At 49.1% G+C, this 24,326-nt stretch overlaps 7 protein-coding genes across 7 annotated transcripts; 4 read left to right on the plus strand and 3 right to left on the minus strand.

Annotated features, from left to right (window-relative positions):
* Window positions 1-305: 305 nt before the first annotated feature.
* Window positions 306-2,392, minus strand: N7471_005462 (T6SS phospholipase effector Tle1-like catalytic domain-containing protein; the record flags this gene model as incomplete). Its single annotated transcript, XM_057278181.1, has 2 exons — window positions 306-1,549; window positions 1,630-2,392. 2 exons carry the CDS (start codon window positions 2,390-2,392, stop codon window positions 306-308), a joined length of 2,007 nt encoding a protein of 668 aa, XP_057137791.1.
* Window positions 2,393-3,134: 742 nt separating this feature from the next.
* Window positions 3,135-3,740, minus strand: N7471_005463 (uncharacterized protein; the record flags this gene model as incomplete). Its single annotated transcript, XM_057278182.1, has 3 exons — window positions 3,135-3,316; window positions 3,426-3,616; window positions 3,685-3,740. 3 exons carry the CDS (start codon window positions 3,738-3,740, stop codon window positions 3,135-3,137), a joined length of 429 nt encoding a protein of 142 aa, XP_057137792.1.
* Window positions 3,741-5,803: 2,063 nt separating this feature from the next.
* On the plus strand, window positions 5,804-7,818 carry N7471_005464 (uncharacterized protein; the record flags this gene model as incomplete). Its single annotated transcript, XM_057278183.1, has 3 exons — window positions 5,804-5,902; window positions 5,964-6,086; window positions 6,190-7,818. 3 exons carry the CDS (start codon window positions 5,804-5,806, stop codon window positions 7,816-7,818), a joined length of 1,851 nt encoding a protein of 616 aa, XP_057137793.1.
* Window positions 7,819-9,140: 1,322 nt separating this feature from the next.
* Window positions 9,141-10,860, plus strand: N7471_005465 (uncharacterized protein; the record flags this gene model as incomplete). The annotated part of the gene is made up of 8 exons (XM_057278184.1): window positions 9,141-9,261; window positions 9,285-9,595; window positions 9,706-9,742; window positions 9,828-9,859; window positions 9,916-9,958; window positions 10,013-10,180; window positions 10,236-10,312; window positions 10,366-10,860. The coding sequence occupies 8 exons, from the start codon at window positions 9,141-9,143 to the stop codon at window positions 10,858-10,860; spliced, it is 1,284 nt and encodes a 427-aa protein (XP_057137794.1).
* A 2-nt stretch (window positions 10,861-10,862) lies between these two features.
* On the plus strand, window positions 10,863-11,706 carry N7471_005466 (Pyridoxal phosphate-dependent transferase major region subdomain 2; the record flags this gene model as incomplete). Its single annotated transcript, XM_057278185.1, has 2 exons — window positions 10,863-11,189; window positions 11,277-11,706. The coding sequence occupies 2 exons, from the start codon at window positions 10,863-10,865 to the stop codon at window positions 11,532-11,534; spliced, it is 585 nt and encodes a 194-aa protein (XP_057137795.1). The 3' UTR covers window positions 11,535-11,706.
* Window positions 11,707-11,936: 230 nt separating this feature from the next.
* On the minus strand, window positions 11,937-21,662 carry N7471_005467 (uncharacterized protein; the record flags this gene model as incomplete). The annotated part of the gene is made up of 4 exons (XM_057278186.1): window positions 11,937-20,011; window positions 20,104-21,473; window positions 21,524-21,559; window positions 21,607-21,662. The coding sequence occupies 4 exons, from the start codon at window positions 21,660-21,662 to the stop codon at window positions 11,937-11,939; spliced, it is 9,537 nt and encodes a 3,178-aa protein (XP_057137796.1).
* Window positions 21,663-22,005: 343 nt separating this feature from the next.
* On the plus strand, window positions 22,006-24,156 carry N7471_005468 (OSTA/TMEM184 family protein; the record flags this gene model as incomplete). Its single annotated transcript, XM_057278187.1, has 7 exons — window positions 22,006-22,097; window positions 22,182-22,199; window positions 22,252-22,305; window positions 22,369-22,456; window positions 22,515-23,537; window positions 23,594-23,949; window positions 24,027-24,156. 7 exons carry the CDS (start codon window positions 22,006-22,008, stop codon window positions 24,154-24,156), a joined length of 1,761 nt encoding a protein of 586 aa, XP_057137797.1.
* Between the last annotated feature and the right edge of the window lie 170 nt (window positions 24,157-24,326).

A 24,326-nucleotide genomic window follows, 5' to 3' on the forward strand; every position in this document is an offset into this window, starting at 1 on the left:
CCCATGAAAATCTACGGATAGTCAACGAACTACTTCGACCTACATGTATATGTATGCTTCAGAACTATCAGACCGAATCAGACACCAAACACATAAGAATTGCATAGAGGACCTCAAAGAGCCAGCTGGGCGTTTTGTAATCATATTATTAAAGAGATTAAATGAAGTATTGCACAAAAAAAGAAAAATACATAAAGCCATGTCCGAAAGGTCGACCTGTTTACGCTGGCATGCGCATATACCTGCCAATGCATTCCACCATACATTATTGTTTCAATCAGAGGTGTTGAAAGAAAAAAAAAGAATCACGTCGCAGTGACTGTCTCGCCGGTGTATGAAACCTCTGAGCTCCTCCATTGCATATCCTTGGTCCCAAGGCCCGTCGATTGGAGACTTCTCTGTTGAGATTTCTCTAATTTGAAATCTCCCCGTTGCAAGTCCCCAGCTTTAGGCACTTCAATCCCAAGGTCAATATCCCCAACTTCCCGAACAGACTGGCGGTATGTCTTGATCCCAGTCTTCAAGTACAGATCAAGTTCGTCGACATAATCATATGCGGCCTTGCCGGTGATGGCGAGCCTCTCATAAGAGTCAATTCCTCCTAAACGCCACTCGGGCAAGGGATTGCGCGCATCTCCCATATCATAGACATAACCAGGGCGGCCATTCTCGTCAACCACCTTCCTACGGTCAAACTTGACACCACGCCCAATCGGCGTGTAGTCTTTGATCTGCTTCTCCCTAAATCCCACCACTGGATGGATGAACTCAAAACTCTCTCCCAGCAGATTTCCCTCTTTGTCGAAAGGGGCATAGTTTCCAGGTCTGCGCCTCGCCGACCCGTTGGCGTAGTAAAATGCAGTAAAGCTGTCTTCCAGAGGCCCTGTTCCCCAGCCATAGCTGCGTCGCTTGTCCACAGACTCGACAGAAGACGTGGGGGGCTGTTTGAGTTTGAAAGCCGAGGCTATAGCTGCAACCTTGCGTTGAGCCCAGCTTCCCAATGACTCATCGTGGACCGTGTTTTCGACAATTGTTGAAATGTGGTATTCCCTCTCTTCTCTTTCCTCGGAGAGAGAATCCTCGTTGAGCGACAGGTAGGGTTTGATCTGGTCTAGCATCCAAGAGAAGGTGATATTAGACATTTCTTCCATGTTGCCCTCGTTTTTGAGTGTTTCATCCGAGCCTCCGCCGATATTAACGTGATAGCCGGGGAACCACACTTGTGTCAATGTTCGGGGATGGTGCTGGTGCTTGTGGTCATCTTCCAGCTTCAGGAGCTTTCGGGTCTCCTGATTCAAGGCTCTGGCGGTTTCATTAAGTTTTCGGGCTGCGTTGTTGACGTCCTCATCACTAGCCCTGCCGCTACCCTTGAGGGTGATTGCGTCTTGCAAGAGATTGTCCCATTTTTGTGCTTGCTGGTCGACCATACTCTTCTGGGTTTGTATCTGCTCTGAAGTGACATTTCCAAGCTTGTGGAGATACCACAGAGTAGGCGAAAAGGCGTTGCGATGTTCATCGAGAGCCAAAGCCTGGAATGCATGTTTGACATCTAGGGACCGTTTGTCAGTATTGTGCCGACGATGAAACCACACCTAGGTAAGAAGGAAAGAGAGGATTTAGTATACTTACTAGGTGAAAGTCCAACATTCTCCCACCCGCTCTTAGCCAACCACCACGTGAGCCAAGATGGCAGCTTCATCCCCAGTACCTCCGGCATTCCAATAGCGCCGACTGTATCATAGACGCCAACAACTTCCACATCCCTTGACCCTTCCTGGGCCCAGTCGCCCTCGGGACGCTTTTCAAATACGAAAGTCTCGCCTCGAGCGCCCTGATTCTCATCCGCCTTTCCATCCATCCACTCAAACCAGAGGTCACTGCAATAGAACCGCTCGCCGGGCGTGGTTTTCTTATAGACCTCCCAGAGATCGGGAAACCGGTTCAAATCTTGTTTACTGCAAATACCAATATCGGAGATCAAACCGGCAATGGCGCGGGCCGTGTACGCACCCCTCGAGAAACCAAAACACATAATCTGATCGCCCGGTCTGTAGTTCAGGACACAGAAGTTATACGCTTCGATGACATTCCCTTCCAGGCCTAGGCCAATGGCGCCTTCGAGTTTTTGTCCCAAAAAACCTGAGGTCGTGCCAATTCCGGAATCATACCAGACTATTTGCTGCCATTGATTCCCGTGTTCGTCGGTTCCGACACTGTTCAGAGCACGACAGAGACGCGTCACATTAGATGGGACATTTTTCTTGCCTGAGACGGCAGATTGCCATGTTCCGTCGCAGCAGATGATGATGCGCTTCCGCACGGAGTGGGCCTTTGAGTCCCCTCTCTGTTGGACTCTGTATGGTGGCTCATGGATCTCGGAGCAAAGAGACATTTTAAGTACAATGGAGTTTAATGTGCTGTGGGAGAAGATTTAAATCAAGTCTAGTGGGTGGGTACGACTCTTATCTACATAGTTTTCATTTACACGCTTGTCTAGGTTTTTATTGTTGTCGCACGAGTTGGGTTCGTCTCGAGGTCGCTTTGAATCATCTGTTTTGTTTACTTGCATGAAATCTCCCGCTAGTTTACGAACCCAAACGCCACGATCGGCAGCCTAACCCCGTTTCGAGTCACCCAGGCGTCCCAGTGTTCGTGTTCTCTTCAGCTCCTGCAGGAATTGTGACTCTTCACTGGATCAGCTTAGCATAGCCTCTCGCCAAGCCAATAATCACCTGGCCATACATATGGGCCCAGCTACGTCGGCGCATGGTTAGCCTTATGATCGGCATGAAAAGATGAAAAGATAGCGACAGGGTGGTCCAGCCGCAAACCTTCCCGGGAGTCCCGTACCACAGATAAAATACACGAGCTGGACTTTTGAGGTCTGTGCCAGGTGGTTAAAACCGGGGTAACTATGTGGATTGGCCTGAATGGGTGGGTGGGTGGGTGAGCAGAGGGTGCTGAACCCTTCAAGCCCCCGGGGCCAGCCTTGGAGGGCTATGTAGCTTATAAATGTGCTAAATCTCTAAATCAATCAATAATCCTTGTTGTAAATAAGAAAATGCCAATTTCGTCCCCTGTGTCACTGTTTGTACAAAGGTCTTATCGTGACCTGATTTGGCGAGATTCCCGGCTCAGGGGTTCAAGGCTTCTTGACTGCTGTTGCTAATATTTCCTTGATGAGATGACTTGTGATTATGAGTCGAAATTTTATCTAGTAGCCAGCGGAATAATGGTCGAAGAGTGACGAGACTGCCTGCTGTAATTCCGAGGCCGGCCTCAATGTTGGATCCGATGGCGATTTGGTAGGCAGAATCTGGAGGATGTTAGACTTTGTGTTGAGGAGGGGGTTGGACGCCGACATACAAAGTAAATTATCATGGCATAGAATCGTAGAGCTGGAAGTCAGCATATCACTACCACACTCGCATTATTTATAGTTAGCAATAGATTCATCTCCAGAGTGGCCAGTTGGCCAAAATATAGCACGTACATCGCCCGTAACCCGAGAATTCCTCTTACTGCAAACTTCGTACAACTATTGAGTTGCAATTTCCAGACGAGGAAAGCAGGTAGCAGGTCAAGTGCTACATCACACAATATAGTAGTCACAGAGCTGTAAAAATAAGAGATATCCAAGATTGTGGACGTGGGCAGACATATTCCGGTGCTAGTTCCATCCACTCGTCGCTAGAAGTGGGAGATGGATTACGGGCGAAGAGTAGCACAAGCCAGAACATAAGTCGGACAGCAATGAAGACAGCAATAATTCTCCAAAGTATCACTCGGTAAGACCTTTTGACGGCTAGGCTAGCCAGAGGAGTGCAACGGCAATTGATAATTCAGGAACTGTTAAGACCCATATGTAGAGCATTTGACCAAGCCACCACAACTATAGGAGATAGTTAGCAACGAGTAAGAGATCTTCTATAAACATCACATACCACTAGTGCTCTCTTATAAATCTTCGTGCTTGTGAAGTCTGTATACGTGTGTCCGACCCCCATTCATTGCTCCAATTATGCAGCAGCCATCCAAAGATATAAAAATACAAATTAGGATTTTCTATCACAGCATGTCATATCATACGGGTCACTACTCCAACGCAGCAACCATCAAAGCATCATCCCAGCCAAGGCCCGGAGGATATTCAGTCGTACAAAAGCTCGTAACGCAACGGTCAATGGAGATAGACATCATCACAACTGAGACGATGAAGACGGCGAGACTTCGGCCCACCATAGGCATTGAGGCTCCCATTTTGACGCAACTCTAAGTTCTTTTTACTGAACGGCCCCTTCACTCATTCATTGCCCTCCTAGTTTAGATTTTCTTAGTCGCACTTGAAGCGGCAACTTGAAAAGAAGATATCGGCCGATAAAGGACCGCCGAGAAAGGAAAACTTAAAATTAAATTTGAAGAGTCTTCCGAGCCAGAAGCTATCTACAATTACAAGGGGAATCAAGACTTCATATACTCGAAATTAGCCAAATCCCTGGGTACTCCGTAGCGAAGGATCCATCGAAGCTAGCTACGCAGGCGTTAGTGGGGAGGTTTTTAAAATCGGTCGCAGCCAGCGCATAGATCGATCGAGGAACCATAGGCGATTATAACGCATAGGGGGTGTAACCCCCACGTCCTAGTTCCATTTGAAAGCGAAGGCCTGCGCCATGCATGTATATAACACCAATCAATGCTACGGGCTTCCTATATGGTGAATATTGGAGATCCTGATAAGCTATTGGCCAATTATAATTGCTGTGGCTTTCCCTGATCTATTCAACTAGCTAAATGAGTATCCGGCTGTTTGGGCTGTTCGTGCTGAAATTTTGTGTATGGGCAATCTAAGGCGGGTTCTAGATATACAAAGTAGATCTTGTCGCCCTAAAAAGGGGGTCATTATTGTTTCAAGGGAGCGCCAAATGGTTATCACTCTATCTCTTCTTATTTTCGTGTTGTGGCAGTTTTATTTTGTACAACGGAGCCACCATTGTAGTATACCTAGTCCTAAAAGATAGTAATCTCAAGTCGTAGTAGTAAAACACCACAATATATGTTACTACCATTATTTCAGGAAATATGAACCCGCTGAGTTCAAGTTTAACGACTGGCTTGCGTAATTATAGTGGGTTAGTGGTGGGGGTAGTAAGCAGATCTACAACATCCATCCAATATCTAACATAACCCTGCAGACCCCTTGGGTATATTGCTAAAGTGGCATCACATAGCTATATAAGAAAGCTTACTGCAATTCTCCAAGTTTTTCAAACTAAACTTGAATGATCTTCCCCAGGTCGGTTCTTTCACGGTTTCTAGTAGATCTCATTTCGTTAGATAAGAATTGCTTTTCTCGTTCTACTAAGCCTTCTTCAAGCATGGCATTTTATACATTTGAAGATAGCTTGTGTCCAGGAAAGCCTTTGATTACAGAATTCTGTAGGAACTAGACCGAATATGAGATCTAGTTCGGAGACTGGTTCCCGGCATAATCCCTCATCGACCGCGGTTATTGGGCCAAACATGGAGAGGAGAACTTCTCAGTGAATTCGGAGATGATTCTTTTAAAATATGGTATAACCGAGAAATCTATATATTGAATGCTTCAGAGGCAATCGGTGTTCCTTTGGTACCCCCACCCTCGGAGTTGTGGCCGAGATCCCAATTCAAGGCTTCCCCAGATCGTGAGCTTTATCAGCAATGTGTTTCCCCTCTCTTCTCTGTTTGCTCTTCGTATATCAATATTCAGAGACTCGAAACACCTTTCTTTTGCTATTCAACTTTAATAGTATCATAGAGTTCAGCTATGTACGGAGTTCCCCATACGAACATTCAAACGTTCTTTTACTCACATAAAACAAGGGTTTATACAGCATCTTTTGCTTTCTTCGAAGCCCTCTGGGAGGTATGTACTAGTAGGAACTTTATTTAGAAAAGAGATTCAATCCTAATCCTTACAACCTCAGGGCGGCGTGAGCCATGTCTTTGTCAATTTGGGATCAGATCACCCCTCCATCCTCGAGGCGATGGTGAAAGGCCAGAAAGAAAAGAAAGACCAGTTTCCTACGATCATCACCTGTCCCAATGAAGTAAGTTAATAATTGCATCACGGGACCTACCAAGCTTAGTGGCAGCACTTCGGTTAGAGTCGGTAGTATGAGAGCCCCGCTGACAATGTAATGTGTTGTTCAGATGGTGGCACTGTCCATGGCCGACGGCTACGCCCGATTGACCGGAAAGCCTCAAGCGGTAATCGTCCATGTCGATGTCGGCACGCAGGGACTCGGAGCAGCAGTTCACAACGCCTCATGCGGGCGCGCCCCGGTCTTGATCTTTGCCGGTCTATCGCCTTACACGATCGAGGGTGAGATGCGAGGTTCGCGCACGGAATATATCCACTGGATCCAAGACGTGCCGGATCAGAAGCAAATCGTCGCCCAGTACTGTCGGTACACCGGTGAGATCAAGTCGGGCAAGAATGTTAAGCAGATTGTCAATCGGGCTTTGCAATTCGCAACTAGTGACCCACAGGGGCCTGTGTACCTCGCTGGGGCACGAGAAGTCATGGAGGAGGATATCGAGCCGTACCAGCTGAACCAGGCTGTGTGGGGTCCTGTGGCACCGGCTGCCCTACCAACGTCCGGCGTTGAATTGATCGCATCTGAGCTTGCAGCTGCGAAGAACCCTCTTATCATTACTGGATATTCCGGGAGGAAATCCCAGGCTGTGACTGAGCTGGTCACATTGGCAGATAATTTCAAGGGAATCCGTGTGTTGGACACTGGTGGTAGCGACATGTGCTTCCCCGCTAACCACCCCGGGTGGTTGGGATTGAGATATCCAGGGCATGAGGCGGTGGGAACATCCGATTTAATCCTTGTGGTAGACTGTGATGTCCCCTGGGTGCCTACCCAGTTCAAGCCGTCTGCATCGGCCAAGATTATCCACATTGATGTCGACCCTTTGAAGCAGCAGATTCCAGTTTTCTACATTCACTCGATGGCTGCGTTCCGCGCTGATGCTTCCACCGCGCTCAAGCAGATTAACGATTACGTTGCTTCTCAGGAATCTCTGCAGCAATTCATTGGCTCCAAGGAGAATACCACTATGGGCGAACGCCGAGACGAGGAGTATTCGAAGCGTCGACAAGATATCTCCGATCTGGCTGTGGTCCCGGAGGGCGGCAGTGGAGCCTCCTTGAATATCAACTATCTCATGGCGCAGGTCCGCCAGGGCGTTCCAATTGAGACTATCTGGGCCATCGAGTCCGTAACCATGACCCACTTTGTTGCGGATCAAGTCTCAGCTACCCAACCTAAGTCGTGGATCAACTGTGGAGGTGGCGGTCTCGGCTGGTCCGGCGGTGGTGCACTTGGTATCAAGCTTGCCAGTGATATGCAGCATGGAGGACGTGGGAAAGGAAAGTTTGTCTGTCAGGTTGTTGGCGATGGAACATTCCTCTTCTCGGTACCTGGATCTGTGTACTGGATCGCCCGCCGCTATGGAATTCCCGTTTTGACAATCGTGCTGAACAACAAGGGCTGGAATGCCCCCCGGCGAAGCATGCTGCTCGTTCACCCTGAAGGGGACGGCTCTCGTGCTACGAACGAAGACCTCAATATCTCATTTGCGCCAACGCCGGATTATGCTGGTATTGCTAAGGCCGCGGCGGGTGGTGAAATGTGGGCTGGCCGTGCCTCGACTGTTGCTGAGCTCGCCCAGAAGCTTCCAGAAGCTATCCACAGTGTTCTGAGTGGAAAGGCAGCGGTGCTGGAAGCGCAGCTTGACGGGACTACGGGCAAATATGTGGGGAGCTCGTGAGAACATGGATTTTGGAGGGTTGGCAGGTACTTGTAAACAGATCAGTTGGCGTAACTTTGAAATACAAGGAACCTGACTATATTCATAGTTCTACACATTTTCAACTATTCTCCACATCTCCTTTCCTGTCCTTCCACCATCTAGATATAGGCGTATTGTAGCGCTGGTCGTGTATAGTACTGTTGTACCTTTCTACGTGAATCCCATACAAAATATACAGCTTATTTTGCACCCCTTGAGGGGGTTTCTCACTATTCAGTGATAGACAGAATTAGAGACAGCCATTCAACAACAGCCGGGGTAGCTCAATGGTAGATCGTCGGGCTTGCCTTCAGTATGAGACCCCGAGGAGGGATAGTTGATATCGGAGTTGTTCTATCCAAGGGAGACCGGTCATGACGGTTGCACTGACGGTTGCACATGGAAACGTTGCAACTGCGCCCTAGTCGGCATTGTCTGGAGCTGGACTACACAATTCCAGCATTGTTCAGAACGCCGTTCCATGTCACGCTGCGTGGGCCGTCATCGACGGACGATACTTCGATTTTTGTAGAAACATCTTTCTTTTATAGAGAGAATTTATCGAAGCAGTAGATAACTGACTTACTTGTGTTCCTTTAGTAGTACCCCGCGGATGGTCTTTCAGGTTTCTAGCTTCTGAAGGCGGTATTTAACCGCATATATATAGACGATATATACCTAGAGTAAGCCCGAGGCGAAGATAACCATGGAAAAAAACGGAGATAATCTTATGATGTACATGTTGCATGAATGTCTATCTATTGGTTTCTTGCCTTTGATATGTCTAGAATAATTCGTACTATGTATTCTATGAGTCAATGCGTGGAATTGAAAATTGATGCGATGAACCTAGCAAAACCAAACCAAAAGATTCAGTCCTTTGCGTTTCCTCAAGATAGCCTATCAACAATCAGCCTACCTCAATTGACAGAGCGTGTGACTATTGTTCTTTCACTGTAAATCACAAGGTTCGGTCGGGTCCAATTGCTCGTTCTTTATATATAGATATATATATAAAAATTTATTTATTTATTCTTATACTAAGAAAGATAACTGTACTCCGTAACTATGTATCCCATTTTTTGCTGTTGTTCTGACGTAATTTTCACTGTGCCATTGGTTATCCCATGTATAAAGTGCCAAGCATAAGTTCCCTACGCCCTTTGACATACTAGTGCATACATTTAATAATAGAAATACACTATGTACCTATAGCCATTGACCCCAAAATGTAGAATGGAAAGCCCAATTATGAAATATTATTGGACGACGGAGTATACTTGTATCTATTATATTGTAAAATGAGTCATGTGGTTCGGAGAAAAAGTTCTCGGGATGGAGAGAGATCAAGTTCCGCTCCGCTTTCGCCGAGTTGCCCTCTCTGTGGCACCTTTAGCATTTTCAGCACCTTCGATTTCTCCTGTTTCTTTCTTATATATATGTAGCCTTCTCTACTTTCACAGACATATCAGGCCAATACTACTACAAATCCCATATATCAAACACCCCTCCGCATACCTCCCCGCATACCCCTCCGATTCCGCATTCCGCATTCCGCATTTACGCCGCTACCAACCCAATCACAATGAGTCCACCAGCACCCCTAGATGTCAACCTGGTGGGCATCACCGATACATCGGCTGTCCCTATCCCGGATCCCTTGACATTCAATGGCGTGTCTGCATGGAGACAGAAGATGGCCAAGGTGCCCACCGGCGTGGCTGCGGCATCCAACAGTGATATGTTTAAGAGCCCGGTATGATAATATGATAATTCTAGATTGTGCATAGGCGTCCCGAGGATATGGGCCAAAGAATACAGTCAATTGCAGGATGCAGAATGCTGATATATGTCTGGGGGCATTAGATCTGCTATACCAAGCCCAAGGCTAAGCGGTTCGAACGTATGTCTACCCTTTACTCTTTCCGAATCTATACCAAGTTGTTCTCACAATTATTCCACTCATACTAACTTTCACTCGATCTCAGACCGTTTTTCACTCGAAGCCAAGTCTCGCAAGGTTCGCAATGAATTGCGCAATGCGAAGTCCACTCTTGCTAATTTCCTACACCTTAGGCGTCCACTTTGAAGACTGCCGCTCGTTACCTGAAAAACCCAGGTAATACTTCAGAATACTTTTTCCTTCTATTTATGGGCTAATCATGTTTTCAAGGCCTTATTTCCCTCGGTGGTGGACTGCCCTCACCTGAATACTTCCCCTTCGAGCACTTGGATATCAAGGTCCCTACTGCCCCCGGATTCTCTCCGGAGGCCACTCAGAAGTCAGGCACGGTTCTTCGTGCTGGAAAGCATGATATTCAAGAAGGAACTAGCACCTACGGTGAGTTCCCATTCTCTTCTTGCATTAGAAATGACTGACTGATCTAATTCCTCAGACTTGGAGATTGCCCTTAACTACGGACAAGCTACCGGAGCTGCGCCATTGCTTCGTTTTGTCACGGAGCACACCGAAGTGAGTATAAAAAGTCAAGTCTCTCATGTCTCAGCAGAGACTAACTAAAGCAGATCATTCACAGCCCTCCATACTCTGACTGGCAATGCACCCTGACTGCTGGCAGCACCTATGCCTGGGACACTGCTCTCCGCTTGTTCTGTGAGCGCGGAGACTACATCCTCATGGAGGAATATACCTTTGCCAGCGCCGCCGAGACCGCCTTCCCCCTGGGCATAAAGGCCGTGGGCATCCCAATGGACGAGCAAGGTCTCATCCCGGAGGGAATGGACAAAATCCTCAACAACTGGGACGTCGCCGCCCGGGGTGCACGCAAGCCTCACGTCCTGTACACCATCCCAACAGGGCAGAACCCGACTGGTGCCACCCAGTCCGCAGAACGCCGCCGGGCCGTGTACAAGGTCGCGCAGAAGCACGATCTCATCATCGTTGAGGACGAACCCTACTACTTCCTGCAGATGCAGCCCTATACCAGCGGGGACGCCTCCCCAGTGCCTCCCCCTCCACCCACGATGAGTTCATCAAGTCACTTGTTCCCTCGTTCCTGAGCATGGACACTGATGGCCGTGTCGTTCGCCTCGAGTCCTTCTCCAAGGTTATCTCGCCCGGTTCCCGAGTTGGCTGGATCGTCGCCTCCGAGGAGATCGTGGAGCGCTTCATCCGTACATTCGAGGTTTCCTCGCAGAACCCTAGCGGTATTGCCCAGCTCACACTCTTCAAACTTCTCGATGAGCACTGGGGCCACTCCGGGTACTTGGATTGGCTGATCAACCTGCGCTTGTCGTACACTGCTCGTCGTGACTCGCTCGTTCACGCCTGTGAAAAGCACCTGCCCCGTGAAATCGCTCACTGGGAAGCTCCCGCGGCTGGCATGTTCGTAAGTTTTCTCTCGTCTTTTCTTATCTATCTCCCTTGTATATTCCATTAAATTGTCATATTGCAAAAATACTAATTTGTTACCCAGCACTGGATGGAAATCGACTGGCGCAAGCACCCCGGCGTTGCCGCTGGCAAGACTCACGCCGAAATTGAAGAAGAGATCTTCCTGTCCGCTGTAAACGGAGGTGTCTTGCTCTCCCGCGGCAGCTGGTTCAAACCCGACCACGACACTGCCGAGGAGAAGATGTTCTTCCGTGCGACCTTCGCAGCTGCTTCGTCGGAGAAGATTGACGAGGCTATCTCGCGCTTCGCCGAGTCTCTGCGCGTTCAGTTTGGCCTGTAATCTGGTGCCTGGCGTACGATTTTGACGAATCTCTTTTATCATAAAGAGGATGCATTAACTGGTTGGCTTTACGATTTTAGATGGTAGATAGATATCGCGTTTTGTAAAAGGGTGGTGGTTTTTCATTGTGTTTCAGAGAAACATATTTCATTCTCAGTTTCATCTCTTTTTGGACAATTTATTGATTCATAGTCAAAAATGCCACTATTTTATTCTGCTATCCGAGATTCAATATCGAGTCAAAAGAATGGTATGTTCATGATTAATGATGTGATATAATAATGTACAAAAAGCACAATGGTATCAGGCAATAAAACAAAAAGGCAACAATAAAGGATGAGAAAAGCATCCAAGCGAATCAACAGTATTCAAGGGGGGTGGTATCTCCAAAAGGGAGAAAGATCACGACCCCAAAATCTTGCCATAAGCATCCTCCACCTCCTTAGCAATCTCCAACAGCGTGACAATAATAATCTGGTGCGTCACATTAGGCAGTTTATCACGCTGCAACCCAATCCACTCCAACGGCGGCGTAGCCTCACCCATATCCCGGAGCTGCGGCGTCTCAATAATCGGCGGCTCAAGCGCAGTATAGGTATACCTGGACTGGGGCACATTGACAACGGCCGTAATCTTCTCCTGCTTCTCAGAGGTAGCACCGCCCCCTTCACCACCACTACCTGGTCCACCAGTGATGCGCACCGCAGACGGCGGCAAGGGCTTGCCAAGTCGCGACGCGAGCGCCCGCGAGTGCGTCTCCCACATATCGCGGATGAAGCTGATGCGCGAGTAGTTCCAGCCGACATCGACTTTGCCCTCGAACGTGCTGCGGAATATGTAGTCGATCTGGTGGGTTCCTGGAGCCTGCCAGGTTTCCATGCTCGCGACTAGTCGCGGCACTTTGAGGATTGTTCCGCCGCGGGATGCTGCGGCTCGGTCGGCGATCTCGTCGACCGAGAGCTCGTCGAGCTGGGCGGATGTGGGTCGTGTTATGCCGGATAGTGCGACGCGAAGCTGGCCAAGTGTTAAGCCTAGGGCACTGTGGATTTTGTTGGCTTCGAGCGAGACGGCGAAGCGGGCCTCGGCGTCGTAGGCTTCGACCTTGAAGATCTGGTTGTCGAAGAATGAGCTGGGGAATGCGCCCAGGTTGACGTGGAGGATCTTCACAACGACTCCGGTGTGGAGAGAGATGGGTGCTTTTTCGGGTTGGTCCTCGTCTTTCTTTGTTAGATCCTTGGCACTGACATCGAGCCGCTCGGTGAGGACAGAAGACTTCCGACGGAGGTACCGCTCTACCTCGCGTAGTGATGCTTTGTAGGCTGCTTGGACATCTTGGATTAGGCGCTGCCACGCCTGGAACAGCGCTAATGTTTGTGATGCTGTCAGAGATGTGCAGAATAGCTGGAGTTTGTCGCCTTCCAGGGTACTGAAAAGACGCTGGCTCTGCGCGCCGGATGTGTTTCGAACATTGTACATCAAGAAGTTGAACATGGCGATATGTGCAACCAAGAAAGGTTGGTAGTCGAATGACACCTTGGCTTGGAGGTGATGGAAGGCAATCGTGGCTTGAATCAACGGTGTGTGCCCCATCTCACGGGAGTCCTCGGGCCATTCGATGGAGGTATGAATTTTCAGCTTTCCAAGTTCGACAATTCCACTCATACGGCCCTTACTCTCGATCGCAACTGAGCCGAAATTGATACACATGTTCTGTTCATTGTCGGATGTCTTGCTGGTAGACACCCACAGATCAACAATGGCAAACTGTGCCTTGCCTAGGGTCGATCCCAAATCGAGTTGAATTTCGACCTTCTCGATCGCGATAGTAGTGTTCCAGGGGAATGCGGACGCCGACGCAACCTGTTGGTATCGCTGCACGATATAGGTTTGCGTTTCAGACGGCTCTGGTTGGACTGTCTCACTCGACTTGGTTTCACTGTCGGATGGAAGCCAGATCTCCTTGAAGAGCAAAGAGTCTTGAACTTGTTTGGCGTTGACTGCGACCTTCATTGGACTGACGCGCAAAATAGCTGACATTCCGTTCATTCGGCCAAGGTGTTTGCTATTCATCAACGACAGTACCATGGACTTGACCTCGAAGCTTGCGGTTGATTCATTGGAGTACACGTGCTTTACAGATGCTTCCAAGCTGTTGAAAGCCAAAGAGAGAGCAAGGAACCGGCCCTGCTCTTCCGATAGGACCGTGTTGACAGTCACGTAAACACTCTCAAACCTTGCAGTAGCCGCGACTCTTGCAATAGGCTGGCAGCTTAAACTAAACTCCTGTTTGCAAAACAGCAGTCCCAGGTTTACCTTGCACCGACCGAGGATGCTGGTGGGATCGGCGGCATCAAATGGCTTCTCCTGCATTAGTTTCTGTGACTGCAATTTCGCTGCAGCAGATGGCCTTCGAGATTGGCCCTGCTGATTGCCCATGATCTCCTTGACTGTGGCGGTCATTTGCTTGACGAGAGGAACAAGGGTGGGATACAGTGTATTCGTCGAGGGGTCGACCTTCAACTCCGCATTAAGTGCGGGATCATCCGTACCGTTGTCCTCGAATTGGACTTTGAGTGCCACTCCTGGTGCTCGAAGGGTTGCTGTAGTCGCTGCATCGCCTTGGACATATTGACCATATTTTGCGTCGGAGAGTCGGCTACCCTTCCATGTGGCCGCTAACAATGTCTGGTGATCATGGCCAAGTTTTCCTTGAAGCGTGACAGTAGCGCCTGCAAAGTCAACATCGACGAGGAGAGACCGCAATCGTCTGTTGCCGAAAAGGCTACGATCTTTGTTGGTATTTGTGTTTTCAGGAGAGTCTGCTCTGGTTGCCCAAACAGCCTTGCCTTCCCGGAGCGCCTCGCTTGCTGTAGCAATTGAGTCTTGTATCATACTAGCGGGAATGATAAATTCCGATGTGGCGCGTATATCGAGAGATTTACCAGCTGCTTGGAAAGCAAGCCACACTTCCTTCCCTTTGGAGGAATACGCCACGTTGAAGACCAGCTCTGGCATAAGGGCTGAATTGAGCGAGCGCTTTCCTCTGTCCGCTCCGAATGGTACCATCTGAAGTTGCATGTTTTCAATTCGAAGTTTGGCTGCGTTCTTCTTCTTGTTGGACAGTTCGACTTGCTGGATTGAAAAGACCAAGTCCTCGGGTTGTCGACCAGATTTGTTGTGCATCGTGGCCATGTTCCAAGCGATTTGAATGGTCCGGAATTGTAAAGAGTAAAGAGCATTGAGGAATGTTTCCGGGGTGGAATCATCGTTGATGTGGATTTCGGGGGCAGCGGTGGCTCCGTCTGTTGTATCGATGTGGCCCCCATGTCTCAATTTCCTAAGACGCTTGACTTCATGGGAAAGGTCCAGAGTTTTGATGCGCTCTTGTGTGTAGACGGCAATGTCGACCACGAGGGCTGCTGTCTCAGCGAAAAGTTCGATATCGAACCTGTCGCTGGTGAAATGGTATGCTCTGGTGGTCTCCCCATTTTCGCGGACGGCAGAGGTTCCCTGAAGCTTCACTCTAGCAGAGAAGCTGCCATATGATTGACTGCTAGCTTTTTCTTGTCTGAGAAGCTCGAATCTGATTTGAGAGGCATCGATATTGAACTCGGGATGTTCCATGGAGTATCCCCGATCTAGTCCGTTTTGAAGTCGCATACGCATCATCCCAAGGCTGAAGATCATCTCCGCAGAGTAATCTTTGCTATTAAGGCCAGGTGCAATGGCATGAATCTCGAATCCAGCCATTGTGAGACGGGATTTGTAAAGGATCTCCTGTCCACCAGATGCTGGTTTGGGCTTTGGAGATGCCCTCTGTAGCGACAGCACGTCTTTCAAGTGTGACCGGAGAACATCTAAATTCTGCTTGAGATCACAAATCAAATGGGAAACATCCGGTCCAGTCAAAACAGCCAGGAGACTGCGCACAGCACTGGTTTCTAGGCGAATGAGTTCAATTGTCACATCAACCTCCACTTCCTTGCGCTCCGATAGGAGGTTAGCAAGGATTCGCCCGTTTACGGGAGGTATTTCCAGCATTGACAAGACATTGAACTTGTCGCCTTCGCCCGATACGAACATGTGCGAGTTCTTCTTCACATCAAAGTCAATCTCGATTTTGGATGCCTCTGCAGGCGTCACTGACATGCGAGCGACCTCGCCTGACACAAGGTAGGCCAAAGATGGCAGAAGGCTAAACGTCAACCGATAGTCTTCCAAGAACATTGCTACATTGAAGGTGTCACGGGTGGGTTTATTCGATGCGAGGCTCTGATCGGTTTCCGACTTTGGTACTTTGACACTATCCATAAGCTGCCGGATGTATCTGACTTCGTCCGCGATAAGTCTGTCTGCTGTGTGTGCCAAGCTGACAGGGTCTTCTTTCATGTCATAACGAAGCTTCCTACAGGACCCAGCGAGCTTCCAATCGTGTCTGCACTCGTTGTCGTCTTCCTCTGATGCAAGTGAAAGGTACATGTATGGATCGGCGATTCTGGACAACATCAGAGTTGTGGATTGGCTTTGAAGCTCAGATGAGCATCCTTCAGCGCTAAACAATACAGCGAGGTGTTCGTGGTCTGATTTTTTGGTACCAAGCGACTTGTGGACGATTGATCCTCGGAGAGCTTTCGCTATCAAAGCAAGCTTAACATTGATACAGTCGAGAGTGATGGAACCAAAATCAGTGCCAAACATGAACTGCAGCTCGGTCGGTGTCTTCTCTTGGATCTTGTCAATTGGGACATGACCCGGCGAAGATTCAAGTGTGATATTCGACATGACCTTGATCACCCCTTCAACGAGGTCCAGGATTTCCCAGCGCAGCCTCAGGGCTGTCGATCCGCAATAAGACTGCAGGGTGATGAGTTTCTTGCTCCGCCCCACTTCACCCTCAGGCGAGTCTGGAGTAAATGATACAACAGTGGACAGATTTCCAATGATCAAATCGCTTTCTCTCGGACCAGGATCCATGGAGAATCGGAATTTATGGACTGTGGAGGATAGGAATATCGAAGGCTGGGAAGTCTGTGGTTCAGCGGCGTGCGGCCAGACACGGCGCATGACATAGCTTTTGGCAACATGTGCCAGGTCCCAAGCTCGCCAGTGGTCGAAGCCGGATAATACAGCATTTTTGGCATCCACCGGCAGAGGGAAATTGTCACACAAGCATTCCTGCTCCAAGTCACGCTTGTGATGAGCAGGTAGGCCTTTGTAAATCTTGCGAATGCGAGATATGATTTTCCACGAGTCATGCTGCCGCAAGTGAGTCGAAGCAACTCTAAGGACGTAAGATATGCGAGCAAGGAAGATTGGATCCGGTATATCAGTGGCGGATTGGGTGAGGGAGTACAAGAGGTACTGTAGGCGCTTCTCGCTGGACGTTAAAAGCTGTTGAAAGGATGACGCGACAGAATCAAACATAGTCGTGGCTCGACGAACGAGAAATGCAAGACGCTCCACAGACTTTGCTGATGTGATTGTGTTGAATGCTCGCATCTGAAGATTAGAGCGAATATTGGGCGAGGTCACGAGCCAGAAATTCATATCTTCCATGTGAGAGTTGAAGACGGCTTTCTCGTGGAAAGAATCCGCTCGACTACCTTCAACAGAAATTGAGACGTGGTCCGCTGCCGCATGAACCGTCACACCTTGTTTGAGACCTTCAAGCAGATCGCCTTTCTGACGTTGAACCTTTCTCCGGAACTCAGTATGCAGACGACGGATCTCGATGCTGTATTCATCTCGGAATTCGATCTGTTTGTTGTTGGGAGCCTCAGACAGGTCAACTAGTCGTAACTGAATGGAAGGAACACGAAGAGCAACAGCTGTTGAAACTTTCGGTTGGCTCATGGCGTTGTCGTAGCCAACGATGTTCGATATCACATCCTTTTGAAGCGAATCAATGATTCGTGTAGGATGCTTTGGCTCCAATCCATCCAGTAAGGTAGCTAGACTTAGAAGGAATTTCGGTGTACAAAATCCTCGGATACCAAGAGGGAGGTTGCACGCAAGGTTTGTGTATTTTGTTTGATCATCTTCAAATGTGAGAAACACGGACTTTTGATTCATTGCTTCACCCATTGTGTCATCTTCGTCCGTAAATGGCAACGGAAGTTCAGATGTATCCAGATGAAGCTTGTAGTACGAGAAAGGTGGCATTATCCACGGGTTTGCGTCCCTTTTCGCAGAAGACGAGAATGCGCCTGCCCGAGGCCCGGGGTTTGGTCCATCTCTTGACCGGTTGGTTTTTGAGACGGCCGGGCTCGATCCTCGGGTAGGCAGAAAAGGTCGTGATTTGGAAACAGGATCTGAGGCTGCTCTGGGGCTGTTGCCAGTGTGTATCCGGACACTCTTCATACTTGATGCTTCTGACTGGACAAGGAAGCTCTTGGCGCTTCTAGAGGGACGAGAACCTGAAGCTCCCTGATATGACGGTGCATCAACAGAGCCAATCCTGTCATGAATAGGCTCAGGCATTGAAGGTATGGCCATGGTTGGAGGGAATACGTCGTCGTCAGGAGGAAGGGTTGAAGCTGGGCCAGTCTCCTCCCAGTCAAAAAGCAACCACTGTGCCCTGTGAGTCCGCTGATCATGGATTTTGATATGTTCTTGCTGAAGTCGTCGACTTTCGGCAATATCAGATTTGCGCAAAGCCATCTTCAGTCCAATTGTGAATTGGAAAAGTCCTATGGGAGATATCATTTCTCCCGCTGATGGGTTGTATTTCGAGACAGATTGGCGATCAACGGCAGCGATGGAGATGTCCGGAACGAGAAGGCTCATGCGTTTCGAAAACTTGGTGTTTGCCCAATCGTTGAAGTTCACATTCAAGGGCCGTGTGCTCAAAACCACAGCTATGTGGTCCAGCAGCACGGAAACATGAATTGAGTCAATCTTGGCTCGCAAGAAAGTCACGTCAAATAGAAGCTCCGGGAACAGCATTGGCAACGCGTTTTCCTCGTTGTCAAACGAGAAATCAAAGCTCTTCAAAGATGAAGCCAAACAGGCCAAGAACTCAGTGGAGCATTCCCCGACAATTCTGCCGACTTCAAAATCCCAGTTACAAACGTAGGTTGGTTCAAGAGGCGGCAAACCAAACAGACGATGGCCATAAACCGAGATTCCATCGATGAACAGCTGAGTGCTAGAGATAGTGGAAAGGCCATCCAGTTGAGTGGTCTCCAAATCAATTTTCAGCGGGGCGACGGAAAATTGCAAGTCCATATAGTAGTTGGTAAAGCGCAAATCCGCTTCGAGTGAGGCTGCGCTAAGTCCCATGCACTTTGAGTGATCATAGATATTCACAGGAAGCAAAGCACGGGGGCCGTCAACCGTGACACGCACAAGCACATCCATGTCATTTGACTTTCGGTTTGGGTTGACGCCTGTCGGATTTGACGGTGGCCCATCGGCATAGACCAGCTCTTGATATTCTTCAAGTGTCTTAAAGTGCATCTCCTCGCCAAAATAGTTCTCTCTGATTGTCATAAAACTCTTGATCAAGAATCCAAAAAGGTATAGACGAGGTGAAGTCCCATCGATATTGAGCAACAGCGTGTCAGTCAGTTCCGGGGATGTTGACTGGAAATAGTTATAGGAGCCGTCAATGAACAAATTCTCGAGAGTGGCCATGGATTTTTGCGGCAAAAATTCATGCAGAGTATCCCATAGAGGAGTTGTGTAGTCCACGCCGCCGTTTTCAAGGTTGACCCTGAACTCGATGGCATTTTGTTCAGGTTGGTATTTGTTCAATGGTATCATGACATTCGACGTCAGGCGCTTGCCTTTGATCACAATGAATCGGTTGTCCTCTAGATCCGAAGGGTTGCTGATGATGTTTCGGTCGTTGACATTGATATAAAGCTGAAAGTCGGAGAAATTGAGGTCGAGGTTGTAGATAAAAGGCACAAATGCATAGTAGTCCGAAGGCGGCCCCGAAGCCCAGTCACTTACAAGATCCGTGAGAAGGAATATGTGATCACGTAGGAGAAACATCTGTAGGTCCTGGCTTTCGGCAGTAAATTTCCAGGAGCGAAGACTATTCCAGGAGAGCGGGTTGGACAGATCGCAAGTGACCTGTTGCCGAGGACATTGCCAGAGTAAGCCATGATTGATGCTGGATGATAATCTTGACTCTCGCAAGTCGATAGAAAGTTCATTGCAAAACCCTGCGCTCGATCCCACCATATCCATGGTATAATTGATGGTAGAGTCGGCGGCAACACAAAGGGAAAGCCACCCAAACGGGCGAATTTCAGGACCAAGGTAGCCCTTTTCACCTTCTTTGGCTCGAGCGTTCTTCTGCTCATTTGGCTTCTTTGCTCTCGATACTCCCCCAACGGCATCAGCACGACCCTTCCATTGCCAATCCTTGGAAGGCTCTCGTGTCGGAATTCGCAATGTCAATTCCTTGTTGATTTCCACGCGCAACCTAAATGCCGTGCTTTGTCGCAGAACACCGGGGGCTAGTTGCCCTGTGGGCTCAGCGCTGCGATAGAAGTTTGGAAAAAAATATTCTGCAGGCCAACCCGCTCCCTATCAGCCCATGGTCCGTAATTTATCGTACCTCCTTCAATCTTGATGTCAATCCCCCATTCCGGGGAAGGAGCATAATTGATATTGCGATCCATTGGTTGAGACCGAACAGTTGACGTTGGTTGAATAATGACTCGTCCGGGGACGTCCCAAAAGTAGGCTATATTCAAGCTAGGGCTATCCACGATGGTAGAAAACCTGCCATACTCGACTGAGTTCCATTTTTCATGGTCGTCCTCGCTATCTTCGTCCAGATACCGAGAGAGACCGATCCAGCGGACCTCAGGAAACTCTGCCTGGCTCCTTGGCATACTATTGGTGTATCTGCCATCGTCATGGAACGATTCGACAGATGTCTGGAAATATGGGACCAACTCTCGAATGCTGTGCCATACTCTGCGCCTCTGGAATTGATAGTTGAAGATATTTTGGGGTTTTTTCTTCGATTCGGGCTCTTTCTCTTGCACCGCACCGAGGTCTTTGGCGGTCGCCGACTGGTTCTGCTTGAAGTCCGGGTTTGGCCGCATTTGAATCACTGGGTTATTGAGTTGGAATGAAAATATTTGACGATACAAATCAAGAGGGCCTGAATTGGAAGCATCGATGGTACCCCTTCCAGTGTCGAAAGTCGTTGTCAACACAGACCTGGTATGCTCATTTCCCATGACAATGGCCCCTTTCTGGCAATCCAGCTTCATAGGCAGGAGTTGTAACATGTTGGACACAGGGTCCGATAGTTCTGATTCACGAATACTAGTCCTCTGCGACGCAACCCCGCCCCTCTCACTCATACTGCGCTCTGACGTGGGTTTCGTGGTTGGCCGATGGCCAGGCGTATCTTCAAAATCAAAGGCGTTGCTTTCATTGCCATCTTCTGCCGTCGCGCGAGACCCTGGGGAGTTTGAATTGTCATTTTCTAAATCAACATTTTTTGGAGAGTATCCAAAGCCAGTAAGGATACTGTCATAGGCAGGAGTCCGGTTGTAGATGAACCATTCAAGGCCATAGGTGTTGATAGTAATCCGGCACGGCAATTCGGTCGTCTTTCCCATGCCACCTTGCTCTCCTAGATTGTCGTCTGTTCCATCGTGCGGGGACCGCGCCTGTCCTTTCTTTGGAGTATGATTGGCAAGACCTGCCTTCCGTCGAATTCCGGTCAAGTCATTTCGCTCGACCGTCCGTGTCCAATAGCGCCATGTTATAAATCCTCCATGAATAAAGATTGTCTCGTTCACGCCATGGTACCGAATGCCCTTGAAGAAGATTCTCCCACCGAGTAGGGATATTTGAAGTGCGTTGATATCGACATATGCGCGGTAATAATGCCAGGTGTATGCTCGAATCGCGTAAGAGACGAGGTTCGCGAAGAGTCGATTGAAGTAGAACAAAAAGAACAGAGCGCTATGCCAGTGATCAGCGTAATCCAACCGCGTTGAACAGCGCAAACTTACAGAATGCAAGAGACAATCAGTTCCAAGAGAAAGAACCTAAGTCGATCAGTATAATAGCCATAGTCCAAGCAGCGATTCCATACCAATTGAAGCTTGGATCCGGCGTCAGGAAAACCGATGTCAAGCTTGTACTACCCATCTTTCCCCGCCTGCCAACATGGACAGCGTCGGCGCGATAGAACGCCAATGACGAGCCAAAATTAACCTCTCAATCATCGACACCAAAATAGCTGTGTCAAATATCCTGGAAGTCGCAAGGTGAGGACGTTGTTTAGGAAGTCCGAGGGCGGTGTCACGAGAAGATCGTCATCGGACAACACGCCTCCTCATTCCGAACCAACATTTCTCCAGCTTGATTTTCCCCCCATTTCGGTCTTGACCAACATGTTTTGCCCCTCTATCGACTCCGCGGAATGAGCTGGATTATCTCCGCAGGCAAAAAGCGGTCCCTAAACCGTGCTTGTCCCTAAGTTTCAGCAACCATGACGACCGGAGGAACAGGCTCCAGCCTGGCACGCGCCATTATCATTGTCACAGGTGTCTCGGCTTTGGTTTCCTCTCTCTTGTCTTTTGTGTGAGTCTAATATATCTTGTGTATCCTAACTCATGGGCGCGGTCGTTGTAGGCTCCCAAGCTAACATGTTGTCTCGAACCGCAGGTCCATATGGTTTCAAACGTGCGAGCCTATACCGTCCGAATTCGAGAACCGCAGCTCACCATATATATAGCAAAAACTACCGGAAACCCTTGCTCCAACGCTACGTGGTGCGCATATTGTTGATGTCAGTATTGGCTTAAGTATTAGCTCAGGGGCGGGGACAAAGAGCAGTGCTGATTGAGCTTAGGGTCCCGATTTACGCAGTATCATCATGGACTAGCATCGTGTCGCTAAAGGCGGCTCAGTTTCTGGATCCTGTTCGCGACATCTACGAGGTATGTGGGGTCCTGGTCAACTGTGGGATGGGTCCGTACTAATGGATGGCATTGGCAGGCATTCACCATCTATACCTTCTTCCAGCTCCTCATCAACTTCCTCGGCGGCGAGCGGGCCGTAATTATCATGGCCCATGGCCGCCCTCCTATCTCCCATGCCTGGCCTCTCAATCACTTCCTCCAAAAGATTGATGTCTCCGATCCCCACACCTTCCTCGCTGTCAAACGTGGTATCCTGCAGTATGCTTGGTTGAAGCCCATTCTGGCTCTCGCCTCCGTCATAATGAAGGCAACCGACACGTATCAAGAGGGCTATATTGGGCTGAGCTCTGGATACCTCTGGACAGGTATCATATATAATGTCAGCGTCACGATCAGTCTCTACTCCCTTGCCCTGTTCTGGGTGTGTCTGCATGATGACCTCACGCCATTCCGCCCAGTCCCCAAATTCCTCTGCGTCAAACTCATTATTTTTGCCTCATATTGGCAAGGCTTCTTCTTGTCAATCCTGCAGTGGCTAGGAGCGCTTGGTAGTGTTGCTGGGTACACCCCCGACAACCTCGCTGCCGCCATTCAGGACAGTCTCATCTGTTTTGAGATGCCATTATTTGCTATAGCTCACTGGTATGCATTTTCGTGGCACGACTATGCGGACCCGACCATCTCAGCTGCACGCATGCCCGTCAAATACGCGCTGCGCGATGCCTTTGGCGTGCGGGACTTGGTTGAAGACACCAAGTTCACCATTCGCGGTAAGAATTACGGCTACCGGATCTTTGACTCGGGTGATAATATCATCCCGCATGAGGAGTCAGGGTCGCGGGTCAAGCGGGTAATGGCCGGCATGAGGTATGAGCGTGGAGGTAAGGCAAAATATTGGATCCCCAAACCGGGTGAAGCCAACAGCCGCACGCCTCTATTGGGCGGCGAAACCAGTGAGCGCGGCCCCAGAAGTGAACGCGCCAGTCAGACCTCGAGAGAGAGATTCCGATCTTATAGTGAAATCGATGAAACCGCAATGGACGACGAGGATGAGCGACTATTCCTCAATGCTCGCGCACTGGAATTTGGAGACTGGAATGTAAGTTGGTGCTGATGCAGGGTGTTCGTTGTGATTGCGATGCTGACCGCGCATAGTACCCGGTGATTACCGCCAACGAGGTGCCAAGGGACCAACAGCTGCCACCCTCGCGGAGAAATCAAGATTCAAACCGAGGGGCAGATGTCAAAAAGGCCCGTAAGCACAGGAAAAGTCGCGCGTCAGATGGTGAGAGCAGGCAAAGTCCCAAACCAAACTCCAATAAATCTGGCCCAAGCTCGGCGACTCCCGGTCCCTTGCAGCGAAACGTCAGTTCCACCAGTTCCAGCGGTACGCAGCGCAGCCAGCTGGTTGACCTTGTTGTGGAGAATACGGAGGCCGAGGAAGAAGATCGAGCTCAAATACAGAGGGAGTATGGCTCTGCCTGGGCAGAGCCTGAACCTCGACGATTCTCGTAAGTTCCCAAATCATTGGCTGGTAGCAGCCCTGGAGATCTCAGAGCAGAGTTATTAACCCGGTTCCAATTTCCAGAAGAGTCTCCGAAGAGCCAATCGAAGAAGAGACTGAAGCCAACTCGGCACAGTCAGAGTCTAATCATGACGAAGATCGGCCCAAATGGGCCTACGACGGCTTAGAGCAAGACAATATATGGGGCAAATAGCGCATTCTGTAGTGTACTTTGCCTTTTGATACATCTTGGATTATGATCATCTACCTTGTTTACTCATTTACTCATTTACTCATTTACTCATCCTCGGTCTGATATATGTGTTCTGTATATATCCTTCAAAACGAACCACAAGAATGCAAAACATTATGAAACTCCAAGAA

The sequence above is a fragment of the Penicillium samsonianum genome (genome assembly GCF_028829775.1).
Source record: "Penicillium samsonianum strain IBT 33392 chromosome Unknown utg000003l_segment0_segment0, whole genome shotgun sequence".
Taxonomy (NCBI): Eukaryota; Fungi; Ascomycota; class Eurotiomycetes; order Eurotiales; family Aspergillaceae; genus Penicillium; species Penicillium samsonianum.